The 21,662-nt window shown below is 50.5% G+C and overlaps 1 protein-coding gene across 3 annotated transcripts in view; it reads left to right on the top strand.

Moving 5' to 3' along the window:
* The window catches only part of SPTBN4 (spectrin beta, non-erythrocytic 4), a 116,538-nt gene that overhangs the window by 26,137 nt on the left and 68,739 nt on the right, over window positions 1-21,662 (top strand). For all 3 annotated transcript variants that reach the window (XM_037991704.2, XM_037991708.2, XM_037991706.2), the window contains exons 4-13: window positions 2,057-2,230; window positions 5,560-5,651; window positions 7,662-7,742; window positions 10,554-10,669; window positions 14,740-14,852; window positions 14,948-15,135; window positions 15,210-15,327; window positions 15,595-15,753; window positions 16,741-17,043; window positions 18,911-19,061. In XM_037991704.2, the coding sequence (XP_037847632.2) occupies window positions 2,057-2,230; window positions 5,560-5,651; window positions 7,662-7,742; window positions 10,554-10,669; window positions 14,740-14,852; window positions 14,948-15,135; window positions 15,210-15,327; window positions 15,595-15,753; window positions 16,741-17,043; window positions 18,911-19,061 (1,495 nt within the window). The remainder of the gene's footprint in view (window positions 1-2,056; window positions 2,231-5,559; window positions 5,652-7,661; window positions 7,743-10,553; window positions 10,670-14,739; window positions 14,853-14,947; window positions 15,136-15,209; window positions 15,328-15,594; window positions 15,754-16,740; window positions 17,044-18,910; window positions 19,062-21,662) is intronic.

Raw genomic sequence — 21,662 nt, 5'->3', positions numbered from 1 at the left:
GGGCCTGGCTCATGGGCGGGTGGAGCGTGCTAGAAGGGCCCTGTGGGTAAGAAGTCCCTCTACATGGGTGTGTGGGGCTGTGGTGCTGGCGCGGAGCTTGGTTGTGAGAAACCTGGACGCGTGGCTGGAACCGAAACTGATGACCCACTAGCTACAGTTGCGAGGCGGGGCTTCGGTGGAAGGGGAGGCGCTCTGTTGCAGAGGGCAGGGCTATTCGATAAGGGAGGAGTTTTGTTAGAAGGGACTGGCCTGGGTTATGAGCTAGCAGGAGCATGGCTATAAAACAGCGGCAGAACTGTGTGGCGGGTTGGGGGAGTGGGTAGTGGATGAAGGTGCGGGGCTCTAGGCTAAGGGGCAGTGTTCCTTAGTAGGGTGACACCTAGGTCCTGGGTGTCTAGGGACGCAGACGGTGTCCTGGGATGTTGCTTGTTGTATGAGTTGGGGCTGTGTCTCTGGGCTTGAATGGGGTTTCATCTAAAAGCGGGATTCTCAAGGGGTAGTACAGATTCGTTAAAGGACTGGAGCCTGGAGCCTTCAGGGACTTGTAAGTGGCATGGCGATAGAATAGGAACAAACAGCCGGGTGTGGTGGCTCATGCCTGTAATCCTAGCACTTTGGGGGGCCAAGGCAGGAGGAACACTTGAGCCCAGGAGTTTCAGACCAGCCTGGACAACATAATGAGACTCCTGTCTCTATGTTTTGTTTTTGTTTTTGTTTTTAAATTAGCCAGGCGTGGTGGCGCGAGCCTGTAGTCCCAAGTACGCAGGAGGTTGAGGTGAGAGGATTGCTTGAGCCTGGGAGGTCGGTAGGCTGCAGTGGGCCATGATTGCACCACAGCTCTCCACTCTGGGCGACAAGGCGAGACTCTGTTTCTCTCTCTTTTTTCTGAAAAAAAAAAATTTTTTTTTAAGTAGATAGGAGGCCTCACTATGTTTCCCAGGCTGGTCTAGGACTCCTGGACTCAAGCTATCCTCCAGTCTCGGCCTCCCAAAGTGCTGGGATTTCAGGCGTGAGCCACTGCACCTGGCAGAGACCCTCTTTCATAAATAAATAAATACCCAAGCTCTGTGGCGAGACCCCGTCTCTACAAAAAGAATTTTAAAAACTCAAAGAGCATTAGCCGGGCGTGGTGGCGGGCACCTGTAGTCCCAGTTACTCAGGAGGCTGAGGCGAGACTCTGTCTCAAAAACAACACAACAAAAGCAAAAAAGAAAAAAAAAAGGGTAGGAACCAACGCTGTTGGAAGTGAGCTATAAACATGGGGGAAGATCACTGGGGCAGGGCGGAGCTTAATTGGAATGGGCGTGGCTCTGGGTAGGGACCATAAAGGGAAGCAGTGAGGCAGAGGCAGTGAGGGGTGTGACACGGGATTTTTTTGTTTAGATGAAGTCTCACTCCCTCACCCAGGCTGGAGTGCAGTGGCGTGATCTCGGCTCACTGCAGCCTCCGCCTACCAGGTTCAAACGATTCTCCTGCCTCAGCCTCCCGAGTAGCTGGAATTGCAGGAGCGCGCTGCCACGCCTGGCTAATTTTTGTATTTTTAGTAGAGACAGTGTTTTGCCTTGCTGGCCAGGCTGGTCTCGAACTCCTCGCCTCAAGTGAACCACCCACCTCGGCCTCCCAAAGTGCTGGGATTACAGGCGTGAGCCACCGTGCTGGGGCGGCCATGGGATTAGCGGCAAAACATTGGTGGACGAGAGAGGGATCCAATGCCAGGGCCAGCGCTGTGGCTATGGGCTAGGAGGGCGGGGCTTCATGATGAGGGGGCGTAGTTGTCAGGTTGGAAGTGGGGCGCCTGTGGAAGGGGCAGAGCCAGGGACGTGAATAAGCCTTGAAGGGATGTGACTCTTGAAAGGGTCTGGCTATGGGACGGGGCAGGGCTTCTTTAGAAGGACTGAGTCCTGCGTCTTAGTTGAAACGAGAAGAGAATAGCCTGATCCTGGACACGCAGGGGGCGTGGCCATGGGAGGCGGGCTTCTTTGGAAGGGGCGGGGCCGAGGGAGCCATGCTCCTGTCTGTCCAGACCCCCGATCGCCCACCGCCCCTGTCGTCCTAGCCCAGGCCCACGCGCGGCCGCATGCGGATCCACTCACTGGAGAACGTGGACAAGGCGCTGCAGTTTCTGAAGGAGCAGCGCGTGCACCTGGAGAACGTGGGTTCACATGACATCGTGGATGGGAATCACCGGCTGACGCTGGGGCTGGTCTGGACCATCATCCTGCGCTTCCAGGTGACCCTCGAGTGGCCCCTGTCAAGCCCCGCAACAGTAGGACTTAGGAAGGCGTTCCCCACCATTTACCCATTCATTCATTCCTTCCAATAATATCCTTTTTTTTTTTTTTTTTTTTTTTTAGACCGAGTCTCTCTCTGTCGCCTAGGCTGGAGTGCAGTGGCGTGATCTCTGCTCACTGCAAGCCCCGTCTACCGGGTTCACGCGAGTCTCCTGCCTCAGCCTCCTGGGTAGCTGGCACTACAGGTACCCGCCACCAGGCCTGGCTAATTTTTTGTATTTTTAATAGAGACAGGGTTTCACCGTGTTAGCCAGGATGGTCTCGATCTCCTGACCTCGTGATCCACCTGCCTCAGCCTCCCAAAGGGCTGGGATTACAGGCGTGAGCCACCGCGCCCAGCCAGTAATATCCTAATATACTGGAATCCTATTCCAGGTGGTAGGGATGAAAATACGATGAAAGTAATTGTCATATCACCACCATCACGATAATCATGTTGTATCGACCCTGTTTCAAACACTGTTCTAAGCACTTGACATTTAATACACATAGCAACCCCACAAATTAGACACTATTTATTAGCCCATTTTTCCAGTGAGGAAATGGAAGCCCAGATAGGAGGTATCATCTGCCCAGGATCACACATAGCTGGGTGTTGGAGCTGAAATTAGAATCCAGGCAATTTTGATCCAGTATAGAGACAAATAGACAAAGATGTGCCTTTTAGGAGCTTATATTGTGGTGAGAAGAATAATGAATAATAGTAGAGACAGTGTTTTGCCATGTTGGTCAGGCTGGTCTCGAACTCCTCTCCTCAAGTGATCCACCCACCTCAGCCTCCCAAAGTGCTGGAATTACAGGCATGAGCCACTGTGCCTGGGCGGCCACGGGATTAATGGCAAAACATTGGTGGACGAGAGAGGGATCCAATGCATAATGATGCATAATAAATACATAAATATGTAAAGAAGACACGTATGGAAAAAGGACCAGTTCTAGTTAGAGAAGAAGTGTAAAAAGCTATGCAGGGCCAGGTGAAGTGGCCTGTAATCCCAGCACTTTGGGAGGCTGAGGTGGGAGGAACACTGAGGCCAGGAGTTTGAGACCAGCCTGGCCAACTTAATGAGACCTTTAAAATTTTTTTAAAATTAGCTGGGCATGGTGGTGCATGCCTGTGGTCCCAGCTACACAGGAGGCTGAGGCAGGAGAATTGCTTGAACCTGGGAGGCGGAGGTTGCAGTGAGCTGAGATCGCACCATTGTGCTGTAGCCTGGGAAACAAGAGCGAAACCCCATCTCAAAAAGAAAAGAAAGAAAGGAAGAAAGGAAGAAAGGAAAGAAAAGAAAGAAAAGAGCCAGGCGTGGTGGCTCATGCCTGTAATCCCAGCACTTTGGGAGCCCGAGGCGGGTGGATCACAAGATCAGGAGATCAAGACCATCCTGGCTAACATGGTGAAACCCCGTCTCTACTAAAAATACAAAAAATTAGCCGGGCATGGTGGCGGGTGCCTGTAGTCCCAGCTACTCAGGAGGCTGGGGCAGGAGAATGGCGTGAACCTGGGAGGTGGAGCTTGCAGTGAGCCTAGATTGTGCCACCGCACTCCAGCCTGGGCAACAGTGCGAGACTCTGTCTCAAAAAAAAAAAAAAAGAAAGAAACGAAAGAAAAAGAAAAGAAAGAGAAAGAAAGAAAGAGAGAGAGAGAGAGAGAGGGAAGGAGGGAGGGAGGGAGGGAAGGAAGGAAGGAAGGAAGGAAGGAAGGAAGGAAGGAAGGAAGGAAGGAAGGAAGGAAGGAAGGAAGGAAGGAAGGAAAGAAGGAAGGAAGGAAAGAAAGAAAGAAAGGAAGAAAGATCCCTCTGGGTTGGAGGTGTTCACCAACATTGGGAGCCAGGAGCCCAGGGAGGAGGATAAAGTTGAATCAGGGTGGGACTATGTGGAGGCAAAAGCGGGCAGGGGCTGGGGAGACACTCAGGGAGTGGAGTGGACAGGCCTTATGGGAGGGAAGAGGGAGAGGGTGTCCAGGGAAAGACTCAGAGCTCTGACCTAGGGACTAGAGGATGATGGGGCTGCCCTGAAACAGGGACAGGGAGAAGGAGCAGGTTTGAGGAACACCCTGAGGGCCAGTTTGAAATGGGTCCGGTGGTTATGGGTCCAGGACATTGGAGAGCTGGGGGACATCTAGGAGTCCACGGGGTCCTGGGCATGGAGCTCAGGGAACAAGGAGACACTGGAGACAGGTATGGACACTGTCAGTACAAAATTGAGGAATGAGATCATGAGAGTGGGAGATCACTGCTGGCAGCTGGAGCCTTGCAGCAGGGGCTGGGACCTCCTTGGAAGGGTCTTGGTTCTTTCCCTTGGAACCCACATGCCAAACCTAGTTCCTAAATCCAGGACCCAAGTCTCAGATACCCACCTTAGGCTCTAGAATCCATTCTAGATTCTGGGCCATTCAGAACTTTATCAAACACTACGAAGTGAGATACAACCATGCACAAAACAGATAAACATCCCTGTGGTCCTGGAGCTTTTACATTTTAGTGGGGAAAGCAGTAAATCTGATGAAAAGATAAAATGTATAGGTTGTGGTAAATGCTAAGAAGATAACAAAACAGGGAAGGGGATATGAAATTTGGGTGTGCGATGAGATTTAAAATCAAATGGTCAGTGAAGGCCTTACAGAGAAGGTCACATTTGAGTAAAGACCTGAAGGAGGTCGGAGCCATGTGGGACTTGGGGAAAGGATGTTCCAGTTAGAGGGAACAGCCAGTGCTAAAGGACCAAGGAGGAAGAATGCTCGTGATTCAGGGAAGAGGCCAGCAGGTATGGAGTGGAGTGAGCTGTTGAAGATGAGGTCATCAATTTACTGAAGGGAGATCATGGGAACTTTCAATTTTACCTTGAATGAAACAGAGATACGGAGGGTGTGGACAAGAGGAGCAAGGATCTGATTTGAGTGTTCACAGGGTCCCTCTGTCTGCCATGTGGGTAGCAGATTGTGGATGCAGGAGTGGGGAGATCAGCATGAAGACCACCGCACCAGCCTAGGCAGGAGACAGCGGTGACTTAGACCAAGAAAGTGGCCCAGATGCTCAGTTTGGAGGCTTCCTTGGAAACTGAGACCTGAGTCCTAACTGCTCCCGTAATTGTGGATGTCCTGGCCCACTCCAGAACTTATCCTCACACTCCTGAACCCCCACTCCCAGCTAGAAGCTGCCTCCCCCATCTCCTCTGTCACCTGCCACCCTCTCTGGTAGCAGATGGTGAGTGGGGGGCATCTCCAAGCCTCAAGCTCTCCAGGCCCTGGTAGCCATTTTTTGTATCTTCACAGATTCAAGTCATCAAAATTGAGACTGAGGACAACAGAGAGACACGCTCAGCCAAGGATGCTCTGCTCTTGTGGTGTCAGATGAAGACAGCTGGGTAAGCACCCCCACCACCTTCCTTAGGAGGTTAGGCAAGTGGTCCCCTAACCTCTGCAGTTCCTTCCCAGACAAGAGCTCAAGAGGCAGCCCACATCTTCAGGGTCAAAAAGTTACATCTGAAGCTAACCAACTGGTAAATAAAATATATCCACGTCTCCAGCCTTGACTAATAATCCTTCCTAACATGCTAGAAGGATGGGTTCAAATGTATTTATTTACTTAGAGACAGGGTCTTGCTCTGTCACCCGGGCTGGAGTGCAGTGGCATGATCATAGCTCACTGAAGCCTTGACCTCCTAGGTTCCAGTGATCCTCCCTTCTCAGCCTCCCAAGTAGCTGGGACCACTGCACCCCACCCAGTTTCAAATGTAGAACTCTTGGCCTCACTGGGCACAGTGTCTCATGCCTATCACTTTGGGAGAATGAGGTGGAAGGATTACTTGAGGCTAGGGCTTTGAGACCAGCCTAGGCAACATAGCAAGACCCCATCTCTACAAAAAGTTGGTTTATTGTTGTTGTTGGACACACGTCCATAGTCATAGCTTCTCAGGTTCTCAGGAGGCTGAGATGGGAGGATTATTTGAGTCCAGGAGTTCAAGGGTGCAGTGAGCTACAATCATGCCACTGCGCTCCAGCCTAGGCTACAGAGCAAGACCCTGTCTTGAAAATAAATAACAAACAAATAAATGAACAGGTAAATAAATAAAAATAAAAGAGAACTCTTGGACTCCTCAGAGACCAATGCTGGAAAGAGGTGAACTGTCCCCAGCCTGCTCTCTTCTCTCTGTCCCCCATCCCGTTTCATCCTACATTTCAAGAGATCTCACATTCACCTATGTGGACCTTCAGCACTATGTCCAAGCTCTGGCCACCCTCTCCCGCTATGAGCATCACCCTTCTGCCTCACAGGGCATACACAGGAAAGTTCAAAGTCCTGGGTCCCTTCAGTGTGGCTGAGCTGGCGGCGGGGTGGAGTGCAGGCTCTACTGGGCAGGTTCCCTTGGGGCCCCAACTCTCTGCCCTGCTGGGAGCAGTAAGACCTGAAACTCAATTGTCCCCTGTAGAGCAGCCCCTAGGAGGAGGGAGGGAGGGGCAGGTATGGGATGGAGGTGGGCTTCTCTGACTCTCATCCTTCTGGGCTGTCTGTCTTGCAAGGGAGATCATGGGGACTTTTACCATCTGTTTCTCCATGTGTCTGTCTGTCTCTTTGTCTGCTTTTCCTAGTACTTATCTCTTTTCTCCTCCCTCCTTCTCTCCTTTCCTCCTTCCCTTTTCTCTTCCTTCATGTCTTCTTTCTCCCTCCTCTCCTTTCTCTCCCCATCTCTGTCTGTATCTTGCTCTCTCCCTGTCTTGCTATCTCTCTGCTTCCTCCTTCTCTCCCTCTGCTTCCTCCTTCTCTCCTTCCTTCTTCTCTCCTTTCTTTTGCTGCTTTTTCTCTCCTCTCCTGCTATCTATCTATCTATCTATCTATCTATCTATCTATCTATCTATCTATCTTCTGTCAATCTATATATCTATCATCTATCAACCTCTATCTATCTATCTATCTATCTATCTATCTATCTATCTATCTATCTATCTATCTTCTGTCAATCTATATATCTATCATCTATCAACCTCTATCTATCTATCTATCTATCTATCTATCTATCTTCTGTCAATCTATATATCTATCATCTATCAACCTCTATCTATCTATCTATCTATCTATCTATCTATCTATCTATCTATCTTCTGTCAATCTATATATCTATCATCTATCAACCTCTATCTATCTATCTATCTATCTATCTATCTATCTATCTATCTCCTATCTATCTATCATCTATCTATGTATCTACCTATCTCTCTCTCTAACCACCTAACACCCACCCACCCATACATCTTTCGATGTTCTACCCCCTCTCTCTCACCTTCCTTCCCTATCATTCGGTCTCTCTCTTTTTCCCTCTTTCTTCCCTCCTAACTCTCCCCAATCTCTGCCTCCGTTTCTCCCTTCACACTTCCAGTTACCCTGAGGTAAACATCCAGAATTTCACCACCAGCTGGCGGGACGGCTTGGCCTTCAATGCCCTCATTCACCGGCACAGGTACCACTCGGCCTGGGGCAGCCCAGCCCTGCCCCGCACCCTCCCATATCCCCGCAGCTGGACACCTGTATGTGTACGTGTGTAGATGGCACACACAGACATAAAGACCCATCCCTTCGCCTCTACACACACATACACTTTTCTTTCCCTTCACACACGTGTCCTGCACATTTACACATAGGAACACCCACACAGGCTCCTGTCCAGGCCACATACCCTGTGCACACACATGGGCACACATAAGCCCTCGCACAGATGTGTGCACACACACAGATACCCACACGCGTGCACAGTCTGCCCGCAAGGTAGGAAGCTCGGTCCCCTGTCACTGTCCATGCTGCTGTGTACCCAGCACCTCCTCCTATCAGAAAATGCTTTCTCAGGTCAGGCACGGTGGCTCACGCTTGTAATCCCCGCACTTTGGGAGGCTGAGGCGGGTGGCTCACCTGATGTCAGGAGTTCAAGACCAGCCTGGCCAACATGGCAAAACCCCATTTCTACTAAAAAAAAAAAAAAAAAAAAAATTAGCCAGGCGTGGTGGTGCACCCCTGTAATCCCAGCTACCGGGGAGGCTGAGGCAGGAGACTCGCTTGAACCTAGGAGTTGGAGGTTGCAGTGAGCCAAGATTGTGCCACTGTGCTCTAGCATGGACAACAGTCAGACTCCACCCCTACCCCCACCCAAAAGAAAAGAAAAGAAAGTGCTTCCTCAAAGTGAGCCCCTAGTGTCCCAGTCCCTGTACACCCACGGATTGATAACTTGGGGCCTGCCATTGAAATGGCTGAGGGTCAGACACCCACACAAATTATACACACATCATCATCATCCATATGACATATCGGGGAAACTGAGTCTCAGGCGCAAGAAGGGGCTTGTGGTGGTGTAGCAGAAGCCAGAATCCAGCTTTTTCTGCTGTGGACACCTGTCTGCTCACAATCCCTGCCTCTTACACCTACACACACTTGTACACACATGGGGAAACCCAGACCCACCTCCATACACAGAAACTCACAAGCTGCACCAGGGTCATCCTCACACTAGGTGACATTCGCTCAGTGTTTTCTATGCAGAGGCGCTGTTCTAAGTGCTTCTCACTAAAGCATTCAATAGTCAATGTATCCATTCAATGTGTCCGATCCACCTGTGGGCAGGTGCTATTTTTATTTATTTATTTATTTTGAGGGTGAGTCTCACTGTGTCACCCAGGCTGGAGTGCAGTGGCACAATCTCAGCTCACTGCAACCTCTGCTTCCCAGATTCAAGCGATTCTCCTGCCTCAGCCTCCTGAGTAGCTAGGATTACAGGCACCCACCACCACACCTGGAGAATTGTTCTATTTTTAGTAGAGATGAAGTTTCACCATGTTGGCCAGGCTGGTCTTGAACTCCTGAACTCAGATGATCCATCCACCTCGGCCTCCCAAGGAGCTGGGATTACAGGCATGTGCCACCATGCCTGGCTAATTTTGTGTGTTTACTGGAGATGGAGTTTCACCATTTGGGCCAGGCTGGTTTCAAACTCCTGACCTCAAGTGATCTGCCTGACTCAGCCTCCCAAAGTGCTGGGATTACAGGCAAGAGCCACTATGCCTGGCCAGCAGGTACTATTATTATCCCCATTTTAGAGGAAACCAGAGCACAGAGAAATGCAGTAGCTCACCCAGAGTGACACAACCAGGATGTGACCAAGCTGGGGCTCAAGCTCTGATGAACTGGCTCTGGTCCTCACACTTCTAACCACTGCATAACACCACGTAAGAATCCCCAAAGTAGGCCAGGCGTGGTGGCTCACGCCTGTAATCCCAGCACTTTGGGAGGCTGAGGCGGGCGGATCACGAGGTCAGGAGATCGAGACCATCCTGGCTAACACGGTGAAACCCCGTCTCTACTAAACATACAAAAAATTAGGCGGGCGTGGTGGCGGGCGCCTGTAGTCCCAGCTACTCGGGAGGCTGAGGCAGGAGAATGGCGTGAACCCGGGAGGCGGAGCTTGCAGTGAGCCGAGATCGCGCCACCGCACTCCAGCCTGGGCAACAGAGCGAGACTCCCTCTCAAAAAAAAAAAAAAAAGAATCCCCAAAGTAAGCATATATGTGTCAACTGGTACATTGTGTCCTGGCCAGGCACAGTGGCTCACACGTGTAATCCCAGCACTTTGGGAGGCCTAGGCAGGTGGATGACTTGAGGTCAGAAGTCGAGACCAGCCTGGCCAACATGGTGAAACCCTGTCTCTACTAAAAATATAAAAATCAGCGGGGCGTGGTGGTACACATCTGTAATCCCAGCTACTCGGGAGGCTGAGGCAGGAGAATTGCTTGAACCCCGGAGACAGAGGTTGCAGTGAGCCGAGATCGCACCCCTGCACTCTAGCCTGGGTGACAGAGCGAGACTGCATCTCAAAAAAAAAAGAAAAAAGAAAAGAAGTATATGTGTCCTTACACAACACACATAAGGGCTGTACACACTCGTATTGTCATAGGACTTCACAGAGACATACACAGGCATGCACCGTGTGAGCTCATCTCTTCCAAGCACACTCAGGCTGGCCTACCCATTCGTCTGTGTGCACAGGCCGGCCCAGCAACAAATGCACATGCACACACACATTCCCGGGAACCCACAGAGACATGCCTGCATCCGTCACACTCACATCACAGCTAAATGCTGCACAGCACACACAGCATGCCCCTTGGCTAGACTGTGCCCTTGTGCCCCTTGCCCTGGGTGGCGCTCAGACAAGGGTGGCTTCCTCCCTGCTCGCCCGCCGGCTCTGGAGCCTGCCTGCTGCCTGCCTGCTCTGTGCCCCTACCCAGGCCCGATCTCGTGGACTTCAGCAAACTCACCAAGTCCAACGCCAACTACAACCTGCAGAGAGCCTTCCGCACAGCTGAGCAGCACCTGGGGCTGGCGAGGCTGCTGGATCCTGAAGGTGAGTCTCGCGTGGGCCCAGCCCGGACTTCCTCTTGAGGGACTCCCAACCCCAATGCCATGTCAAACTCAACTCCGTCCCACCCCAGCACCATTCCAAATCCTGAGGTCTCTCCAAATCCCAACTCTCTCCTCAGCCTCCTCCCCTTCTGCCTCCCCTTCCTCCGGTGCGATCCCTCCCACGTTCCATCCTCACACCTCTTCCTCTCTCATCCCCAACCGTGGCCCAACGTAACCCCTCCTCTTCCGCATTCGCAATTTCCTCCCTCCCCAATACCCTCCCCAACCCTGCTTTCAACCATCTCCCCCAAAACCAACTCCCACTCCCCTACCCCAGCGCCAAGCCCAATGGCACCTCCAACGCCATCGCCACCCCTAATGCTACCCCATCTTCAAGTGTCTCCATCCCCACCACATCTTCAGTTCCAGCTCCATTCCTATCCCCACCCTAATCCATTTCCAACCTCATTTTGCCCTAGCCCATCCCCGTGTCTACCTCTCCCACAACTCGATCCTCATCCTCAGCCGCTTTTCCATTTCCAGTCTATCCCTAACCCCATCCCTGACTTCAGCCTCAGCCCCAATCCAGGATCAGCCCTGACACCCATCTCCCATTCCGAATCAAAGCTGCTCTCTTCCTCTGAGCTCTACTGTCTGCCAAACACATGGCTGGGAACTTTATCAGAGCTATTCACTTTCATCTTCACACTGACCTGGTTAGAGAGGATTTATCAACCCTGTTTTGTTTTATTTTATGTATGTATGTATATATGTATGTATGTATGTATATGTGTATTTATTTATTGAGACAGGGTCTGGCTCTGTTGCCCAGGCTGGAGTGCAGTGGCATGATCTCGGCTCATTGCAACCTTAGCCTCCCAGGCTCAAGTGATTCTCCCATCTCAGCCTCCCAAGTAGCTGGGACTACAAGCGTGCGCCATCACACCTGGCTAATTTTTGTATTTTTAGTAGAGATGGGGTTTCACCATGTTGCCCAGGCATTCTCAAACTCCTGACCTCAGGTGATCTGCCCACTTCAGCCTCCTAAACTGTTGGAATTATAGGTGTGAGTCACTGCACCTGGTCATTTTATTTTACTTATTTGTTTTTATTCACTTATTTATTATTCTTATATTTATTTATTTTTTGAGACAGAGTCTTGCTCTGTCACAGACTGGTGTGCAGTGGGGGTGATCCCAGCTCACTGCAACCTCCACCTCCCAGGTTCAAGTGATTCTCCTGCCTCAGCCTCCCAAGTAACTGGGACTATAGGTGCATGCCACCAAACCTGGCTATTTTTTTTTTTTTTTTTTTTTTGTATTTTTAGCAGAGATGGGGTTTCACCATTGTTGGCCAGGCTAGTCTCAAACTCCTGACCTCAAGTGATCTGCTCGCCTCATCCTCCCAAAGAGCTGGGATTACAGGCATGAGCTACCACACCTGGCCTACTTATTTATTTTTTTATCCAACTGAATTTAATATTTAAACCCTGTTTAATTATTATCATTATTTTTGAGACAGGGTCTCACTGTGTTGCCCAGACTGGAGTGCAGTGGTCTGATCTTGGCTCACTGAAGCTTCAACCTTCTGTGCTCAAGCGATCCTTCCACCTCAGCCTCCTGAGTAGCTGGGGCTATAGGTATGCACCACCATGCTCAGCTAATTTTTGATTTTTTTTTTTTTTTTTTAGAGATGGGGTCTCACTATGTTGCCCAGGCTGGTCTCAAACTCCTGGACTCAAGCGATCCTCCCACCTTGACCTCCCAAAGTGCCTGGGATTACAGGCCTGAGTCACATTCCTGGCTTAACCTGTCTTCTAAAGTGATGAGAATGACAGCTCAGGGATGTGACGTCATTTGCCCAGCATCACACTGAAAATCAGGAAACCAGACCTTATGGCTCCAGAATTCATGGTTTTAATCAGTCCTCTTCCCTGCCTCTTATAGCTGTATCCTATGCTCAGTGCCTGGTACATAGTAGGTGCTAATGGATGTCAGTTGGACAATGCAGTGAAGAATAAAGGCCAGGTATACTGTTGTGCATCCAATGGGTAAATTAAAATGATATCAATCGGGCATGGTGATGGCTCATGCTTGTAATCCCAGCACTTTGGGAGGTTAAGGCAAGAGGATCGCTTGAGGCCAGAAGTTCAGGACCAGCCTGGGCAACATAGCGAAATCCCATCTCTACCAAAAAAAAAAAAAAAGAAAGAAACAAAAAATCTTAGCTGAGCATGGTGTCACACACCTGTAGTCCCAGCTACACAGAAGACTGAGGCAGGAGGATCACTTTAGCCCAGGAGTTTGCAGCTGCCATGAGCTCTGATTGCAACACTGCACTCCGGATCCCGACTCAAAAAGCAAAAAGAACAACCAATTAAAATGATGTTAGAATTTGTTGAGTTTCCCCTCTGTGCCAGGCTGGTCTTTCTAATACTTACGTTGTTCCCAGGAGGTAGGAACCATGATCATCTTTATTATAACAATGGGGAAACTGAGGCTCAGAGGAGCCAGGTTATTTTCTAAGGACATACAGTGAGTAAGTGTTGAACTGGGATTCAAGTGGATGCTGCCCCCAAAGCCTGTTTCTTGACATCAAGCCTCGTGCACCATTTACAAGCTAACTAAATTTTTATTTAGCATCTACTGTGTGCCGGGGAAGGCAGAACAGTGGTAACTAAGACGGGCATATGGCCGGGCACAGTGGCCCATGCCTATAGTCCCAGCACTATGGGAGGCTGAGGCAGGAGGATTGTTTCAGCCAAAGAGTTCAAGATCAGCCTGGGCAACACAGTGAGACCCTGTCCCTATTTTATAAAAAAGAAAAAGTCTATTTAAAAAAATAATTACAAAAAGTTAGCTGGGCGTGGTGGTGCGTGCTTGTAATCTCAGCTACTTGGGAGGTTGAGGCATGAGAATCGCTTGAACCTGGGAGGCAGAGGTTGCAGTAGGTCAAGATCATGCCATTGTACTCCAGCCTGGGCGACAGCTTGAGACTCTGCCTAAAAAAAAAAAAAAGAAAAAGAAAAAGAAAAGAAAAGAATAGAATAAAAGAAAAAAAAATAGGCATAGTTTTGTCCTCATAAAACTCAAGCTCTAGATAGTGACATAATCACGTAAGTGAGTAGATAATTACAAATTGTGATACATTCTGGGAAGAACATCATAAGATGCTAAGACGAGAATAACATGAGGATTACCAACTATAGACAGAGTGAACACGGAGGCTTGTCTAAGGAAATTTGAGCTGAGCCAGGCATGGTGGTGCACACCTTTAGTTCTGACTACTCAGGAGGCTGAGGTGGGAGGATTGCTTGAACCTAGGAGCTTGAGGCTGCAGTGACCTATGATTGCACCATTGTGCTTCAGCCTGGACAACAGAGCCAGAGCCAGACTCCATCTCTTGAAAAAAAAAACAGTAAAGAGTTGAGTTGAGTTCTGAAGCATAAGCGGGAATTAGGAACACAGAAGAGGAACAGTGCTCCAGACAGTGAGAACAGCACATGTAAAGGCCCTGAGGTGGAAGGTAGAATGGTGTGTTCAAGAAACAAGTATAGGCTGGGCATGGTGGCTCACATCTGTAATCCCAGCACTTTGGGAGGCCGACGTGGCGGATCGCCTGAGGTCAGGAGTTCGAGACCAGCCCGACCAACATGGTGAAGCCCTGTCTCTACTAAAAATACAAAATTAGCCAGGCATGGTGGCACATGCCTGTAACCCCAGCTACTTGGGAGACTGAGACAGGAGAATCACTTGAACCTGGGAGGTGGAGGTTACAGTGAGGCAAGATCATGCCATTGCACTCCAGCCTGGGCAACAAGAGCAAAACTCCATCTTAAAAAAAAGAAAAGAAAAGTATAGCTATTTCTCTATGGTGGTTTATATGTATCAGGCACTATTTAATCCCAGGAAGTAGATTTCTATTTGACAAAACCTGAGGAACAGAGAGGTTAATTATCTTGCCCAAGGTCACACAGCTAACGAGAGTGGCTTCTCCATCCCTCCACCCAATACCTTCAAGCACTCTGTCAAAGTGCCTACTGTCTTGTTTCCCATTCCTTCTTCCTTCCAGATGTGAACATGGAGGCTCCAGATGAGAAGTCCATCATCACCTATGTGGTCTCTTTCTACCACTATTTCTCCAAGATGAAGGCTCTGGCTGTGGAGGGGAAGCGTATCGGGAAGGTATAAGGAGCCAAGGAGTGGGTGAGTGGGAAGCTGGGAGCTGGCGGCAGGCATGGGTGGGATGAGGCTGACCCCCGCTTCCTCTGCTGTGTCAGGTCTTGGACCAGGTGTTGGAGGTGGGTAAGATCATAGAACGCTACGAGGAGCTGGCGGCTGAGCTGCTGGCCTGGATTCACCGCACCGTGGGCCTCATCAGCAACCAGAAATTTGCCAACTCCTTAAGTGGGGTGCAGCAGCAGCTCCAGGCTTTCACGGCCTATTGCACGCTGGAGAAGCCTGTCAAGTGAGGTCCAGCTCTGGAGGGAGGGCGGGCAGGGGTGGCATGACGGCAGAGCTCCTGAGCTTATGCTCCTTCAGGTTCCAGGAGAAGGGAAACCTAGAGGTGCTGCTCTTCAGCATCCAGAGCAAACTGCGTGCCTGCAACCGTCGCCTCTTTGTGCCTCGGGAGGGCTGTGGCATCTGGGATATTGATAAGGTAAGGCCACGGATGCAGGGGAGAGGTGGAGTTGCCCTGTGGAGTTGTATAGGTTGCACACTGCTCAAGGGAATCATTCACATTGTAGGCATGATGGATTAGATATTCATTCTGACAGTTTTTCAGTAGTAAAGTGTCATAAGGAAGCAACATGTTTTCCAATTTGCATGAAGTTGCCATAATGCTATGAGTGGCCTCAGACTAAGTCAAGACCATTAAACTGTGGGGAGCTGTCAGAGTCTGACTGCCTCCTCCCATCTCCTGCAGGCATGGGGTGAGCTGGAGAAGGCTGAGCATGAGCGGGAGGCTGCCCTACGGGCTGAGCTGATTCGGCAGGAGAAGCTGGAACTACTGGCACAGAGGTTTGACCACAAGGTGGCTATGAGGGAGAGCTGGCTGAATGAGAACCAGCGTCTGGTCTCCCAGGTACAAGGTGTAGGGCTTGGCTCTGGGGGAAAGGGAGGGAGGGCGGGGCTGATGGTCCTGGGACCAAAGAGGGAGACTTGATCTCCTAGGCAACAGGGAAGAGTTAGATTAGTTTCCTGGTGATAAATGAGGATGGGAAGTGAGACTTGGTCTTCTAAGTGATTGTTGGGTGAGGGGAATGGGCCGGATCTCCAGGGTAATGGGAGAGTGAGGCCGGTCTTCAGGGTAACCAGAAAGGGCAGAATTAGTCTCTTCAGCAATAGGGGGAGTGTTTTAAATGACAAGAGAGGTTGTATCTTGTGTCTAGGGTAACTCAGGAGGATAGAATTGGTTTCCTAAGTAACAGAGTCAGGTAAACCTGGTCCCTAATCTCCAGGACAGGGGAAGCGTGGGCCTCTTTCCTGAGTAACAAGTTTAAGGTTAGAGATGTAACAGGAGGGTGGGACTTGTTTCCAGGGTAACTGGAGAGAGTGGGGTTGGTCTCCAGGGAAACGAGAAGGTGGGGTTGGTCTCTAGGGCAACAGAGGAGGTGGGTCTGTTCTCCAGGGTAACTGGGGAAGATTGGGTTGGTCTCCAGGACAACAGGGGAGGGTGGGGTTGATCTCCAGGGTAACTGGAGAGGGTGGCACTGGTCTCCAGGGTTACAAGGGAGGATGGGGCTGGTCTCCAAGGTAACTGTGGAAGATGGGCTGATCTCCAGGGCAACAGGGGAGGGGAGTTGGTCTTTAGAGTAACTGGGGAGGGTGGCGCTGGTCTCCAGGGTAACAAGGGAGGGTGGGGTTGGTCTCCAAGGTAACAGTGGAGGGTGGGGCTGGTCTCCAGGTTACCTGGGTAACAGGGGAGGGCGGGGCTGGTCTCCAGGATAACTAGGGAGGGCAGGGCCGGTCTCCAAGGTAATGGAGGGGGGAGTCCCCAAGGTCACACAGGGTCAAGGTAACAGGTGGACTGCTGAGGCAGCATGGGTGAGTGTCTGGCTCACTGCCCCAGGACAACTTTGGGTATGAGTTGCCCGCAGTGGAGGCAGCCATGAAGAAACACGAAGCGATCGAGGCAGACATTGCAGCCTACGAGGAGCGGGTACAGGGTGTGGCGGAGCTGGCCCAGGCGTTGGCAGCCGAAGGCTACTACGATATCCGGCGGGTGGCAGCCCAGCGTGACAGCGTCCTGCGCCAGTGGGCCCTGCTAACTGGACTTGTGGGTGCCCGGCGGACACGACTCGAGCAGAACCTGGCCCTGCAGAAGGTCTTCCAGGAGATGGTGTACATGGTGGACTGGATGGAGGAGATGCAGGTGCCAGGCGGGGGCCGCGGATGCGGGTGGAGTGCCAGGAGGGAGGGGAGGATGCAGACGCTGAAAGCGTTGACAGACAGCTGGAGCTGGAGAGGGAAGGGCAGAGATAGAAGAAGATAAAGAGAAAGCCAGGAAAACAAAAAGAGAGAACGAGAGAGAGAGTGAGAGAAAGATACAGAGATGGATAAGAGAGGCAGACAAAGAAACAGAATGGGAATGAGACAGAGACGCATAGAAACATAGAAAAATGCTGGACACGGTGGCTTACACGTGTAATCCCAGCACTCTGGGAGGCCGAGGTGGGCAGATCACTTGAGGTCAGGAGTTTCAGACCAGCCTGTCCAACATGGTAAAACCCCCTGTCTACTAAAAATACAGAACAATTAGCTGGGTGTGGTGGCGTGTGCCTGTAGTCCCAGCTGTTTGGGAGGCTGAGGTTCAAGAATCGCTTGAATCTAGGAGGCAGAGGCTGCAGTGAGCCAAAATGGTGCCACTGCACTCCAGCCTGGATGACAGAATATGATTCTGTCTAAAAAAAAAAGAAAGAAAGAAAAAAAGAGAGAGAAATGAAAAAAGACATGGAGATTTAAAGACAGAGTAAGCCAGGGATGCAGACAGAGAGTGAGTGACAGTTTGAGAGAGAGGGAGAGAAATCAGAGAGACAGAGAGAGGGGGAGGCAGACACAAAGGTGACAATGAAAATCTACATGGCTGCAGAGAAAGATACAGAAAGATTGGAATCAATTTGAGAGAGAGAAAGACCTACTGGATCTAGAGAGAGATGAGACAATAAAGATAGAAGCCAGCTGGGCATGGTGGCTTACACCTGCGGTACCAGCACTTTGGGAGGCCGAGGTAGGCAGATTGCTTGAGCCCCAGAGTTTGAGACCAGCCTGGTCAACATAGTGAGATCCTGTCTGTACAAAAAAATAAAAACAAAAACAAAAACTAGCTAGGTGTGGTGGCGTGTGCTTGTAGTCCCGGCTACTCTGAAGTGGGAAGATCACTTGAGCCAGCCCAGGAGGTTGAGGCTGTGTGAGCTATGATTGCACCACTACACTCCAGCCTGGGTGACAGAGCGAGATCCTGTCTCACAAAAAAAAGAAGCCGGGTGCGGTGGCTCACACCTGTAATCCCAGCACTTTGGGAGGCCAAGGCAGGCGTATCATCTGAGGTCAGGAGTTTGAGACCTGCCTGACCAACATGGCAAAACCCCATCTCTACTAAAACATCCAAAAATTAGCCGGGCAAGGTACATCCACTCGGGAGGCAGGAGAATCGCTTGAACCCAGGAGGCGGAGCTTGCAGTGAGCCGAGATCGTGCCACTGCACTCCAGCCTGGGTGACAGAGCCAGACTCTGTCTCAAAAAAAGAAGAAGAGGAAAAAAAAAAAAAAAGAAGGAAAAGAAGGAAGGAAGGAAGATACAGACAGAGAGAAAGAGAAAGGGGTAGAAATGTAGAAAAAGAGATGCAGAGAGAGATGGAGACAAAGATGTATAGACAAGAAAGACATGGAAGCAGAGACTGAGCTACTGTGACAGAGACAGAGCCTAGAAATGTAGAGTCCGTGAGAGATGGAAACATTCAGAGAGAGATAGGTAGAGAAAGAGGGAGACAGAGACAGAACACCATTGCTAGCTGTGAGAGCCGACAACAGCTGGGGCTCGGCTTTTTTCTTTCTGATGAGGAAACTGAGGCCCAGGCCACAGAGCTGGTAAGAGGGTCTTGAGGCTGGTCCATATCTCTCCAAGACGGGTCAGAGTCAAGAGTGACAGTGCAGAGCAGCAAGGGCTGGCACAGGCGATGGGGGAGAGGCGAGTGGCCAGGGCAGTGCCAGAGGTGTGCTCAGTGCTGTCCCCACTTGTAGGCTCAGCTGCTGTCCCCGGAGTGTGGGCAGCACCTGGTGGAGGCAGACGACCTGTTGCAGAAGCATGGACTGCTGGAGGGAGACATTGTGGCCCAGAGCGAGCGGGTGGAGGCACTCAATGCCGCTGCCCTGCGCTTCTCCCAGCTGCAGGGTGAGTCTTGGGGCTGGGGCTGGGGCTGGGGTTGGAGACTCTTGGGACTGTTGCCGATAGAGGCAAGAGTGACTCCTGAGAGAAGAAAAGAGTGAGCTCCTTGTCCCTGGAGGCATTTAAGCAGAGCCTAAGATCACATTCCATTAAGGAAGTCACGGGGAGAATCAATGCCCTGAGTGGCAGGATGGACCACTCGACCTCCTCCTGCTTTAGATTCTGCAGTGATAACCCACATTTATTGAGCACTTGTTATGTGCCAAGCCCTTCACAGATTGCTCTCAATGAATACCATTTAAAAAGACCTGTGTGTTGGCTGGGTGTGGTGGCTCACGCCTGTAATCCTAGCAGTCTGGGAGGCCTAGGCGGGTGGATCACCTGAGGTCAGGAGTTTGAGACCAGTCTGACCAACATGGTGAAACCCCGTCTCTACTAAAAATACAAAAAACAATTAGCCAGGCATGGTGGCATGTGCCTGTAATCCCAGCTACCTGGAAGCCTGAGGCAGGAGAATCGCTGGACCCCCAGGAGGTGGAGGCTGCAGTGAGCTGAGATCCTGCCACTGGCACTCCAGCCTGGGCGACAGAGCAAGACTTCCTCTCAAAAAATAAATAAATAAATAAATAAATAAATAAATAAATAAATAAATAAAATAAAATAAGACCTGTGTGGGCTGGGCACGGTGGCTCATGCCTATAATTCCAACACTTTGGGAGGCCAAGGCAGGAGGATCACTTGAGCCCAGGAATTCGAGACCAGCCTGGCCAACATAGAAAGACCTCATCTCTACCAAAATAAATAAATAAATAAATAAATAAATAAATTAGCCAGGCACGGTGATACATGCCTGTAGTGCCAGCTACTTGGAGGCTGAGGGAGGAGGCTCACTTGAGGCCAAGAATTGGAGGCTTCAGTAAGCCATGATCATGCCACTGCACTCCAGCCTGGGTGACACAGGGAGATCCTGTCTCTTAAAAAACAAACAAGAAAACCTGTGCTAAGTAATGTTAATCAGGGCCTGTTTAACCGTAAGTGATAGAAACTCAGTTCAAATGGCTTAAGGTGAAGAGGAGTGACCTGGCTAATGTAACCAAAATGTTCAGGGAAGCCTAGGCAACGTGGCGAAACCCCGTCTCTACCAAAAATACAAAAAATTAGCTAGGCATGGTGGTGCATGCCTGTAGTCCCAGCTACTCCAGAGGCTGAGGTGGGAGAATCACCTGAACCTGGGAAGTCGAGGCTGCAGTAAGCCAAGATTGTGCCATTACACTCCAGCCTGGGCAACTGGACGGAGACCCTGTCACCAAAAAAAAAAAAAAAAAAAAAAAAAAAGTCTGGGGAAGGGTGGGTTTTACTTCAGGCATGGCTGGATCCAGGTATGGCTCAAGGGTGCTTTTAGGACTCCATCTGAGACCAGGCATGGTGTCTCATGCTTGTAATTCCAGAGCTTTGGGACGCCAAGATGGGAGGATTGCTTGAGGCCAGGAGTTTTGGGCAACATAGCGAGACCCCATCTCCATATCAAAAACGAAAAAGACTCAGGCCAGGCTTGGTGGCTCATGCCTGTAATCCTAACACTTAGGTGTTAGGTGTTAAGAAGGCCGAGGCAGGCAGATCACTTGAGGTTAGGCTTTGGCCAACATGATGAAACCTCATCTCTACAAATACAAAAAAAAAAATTAGCCGGGCATAGTGGTGCACACCTGTAATCCTAGCTACTCGGGAGGCTGAGGTGGGAAGATTGCTTGAACCCAGGATGCAGAGGTTTCAGTCAGCCAAGATCGTACCACCAGGCACACTCCAGCCTGGGTGACAGAGTGAGATTCCTTCTCAAAACATAAACAAAAGACTCTATCTCTCTCGTCTCTCTCCATCTCTAGTCTCTGTGTTGGTGTCACTGTCAAGCAGTCCTGCCCCTTGTGGTATAAATCCGGGATCATTCAGCCCTAGGTATACATCCTAACAGGTTATCAGAGCCAATGGGACACAGACCCCTTTCTCCCAAGAGTTCTAACAAAAAGTCTTAGGAGAGCTTGCATTAGTTCACAGTGGATTCCATCATTGCTCAGCCAATCACTGTGGCCCCAGGGTATGCAGGGATCTAACTGGCCACATGCATGTGACACACCTATCCCAGGGCCAGGAGTGGGGTCAGCCCATTCCAAAGACGTAGACTGAAAAAGAGGAGAAAGGGACGCCCTTACCAGACACAGGGTCATGGACGCTGATAGGCAAAACCAAGACTGGCTCTAATAAGGTTCCTGTCTTACTTATGTCAATGCCCTCCAGCCAGAAACCACCAGGAGTCCCTCTGTGGTCAAACCAAGTTGGGTTTGGTGGCTCTTTACACACACCATGGGGAGCTGTGGGGCATCTCAGCAAGAAAGTATGATGGGGGGCCGGGCGCAGTGGCTCACACCTGTAATCCCAGCACTTTGGGAGGCCGAGGCAGGTGGATCCCATGAGGTCAGGAGTTCGAGACCCACCTGGTCAACATAGTGAAACCCCATCTGTACTGAAAATACAAAAAATTAGCTGGGCATGGTGACTCGTGCCTGTAATCCCAGCAACCCAGAAGGCTGAGGCAGGAGAATTGCTTGAATC

Source organism: Chlorocebus sabaeus, chromosome 6 (genome assembly GCF_047675955.1).
Source record: "Chlorocebus sabaeus isolate Y175 chromosome 6, mChlSab1.0.hap1, whole genome shotgun sequence".
In the NCBI taxonomy this organism is placed as follows: domain Eukaryota; kingdom Metazoa; phylum Chordata; class Mammalia; order Primates; family Cercopithecidae; genus Chlorocebus; species Chlorocebus sabaeus.
This window is presented reverse-complemented; position numbering and strand designations above follow the sequence as displayed.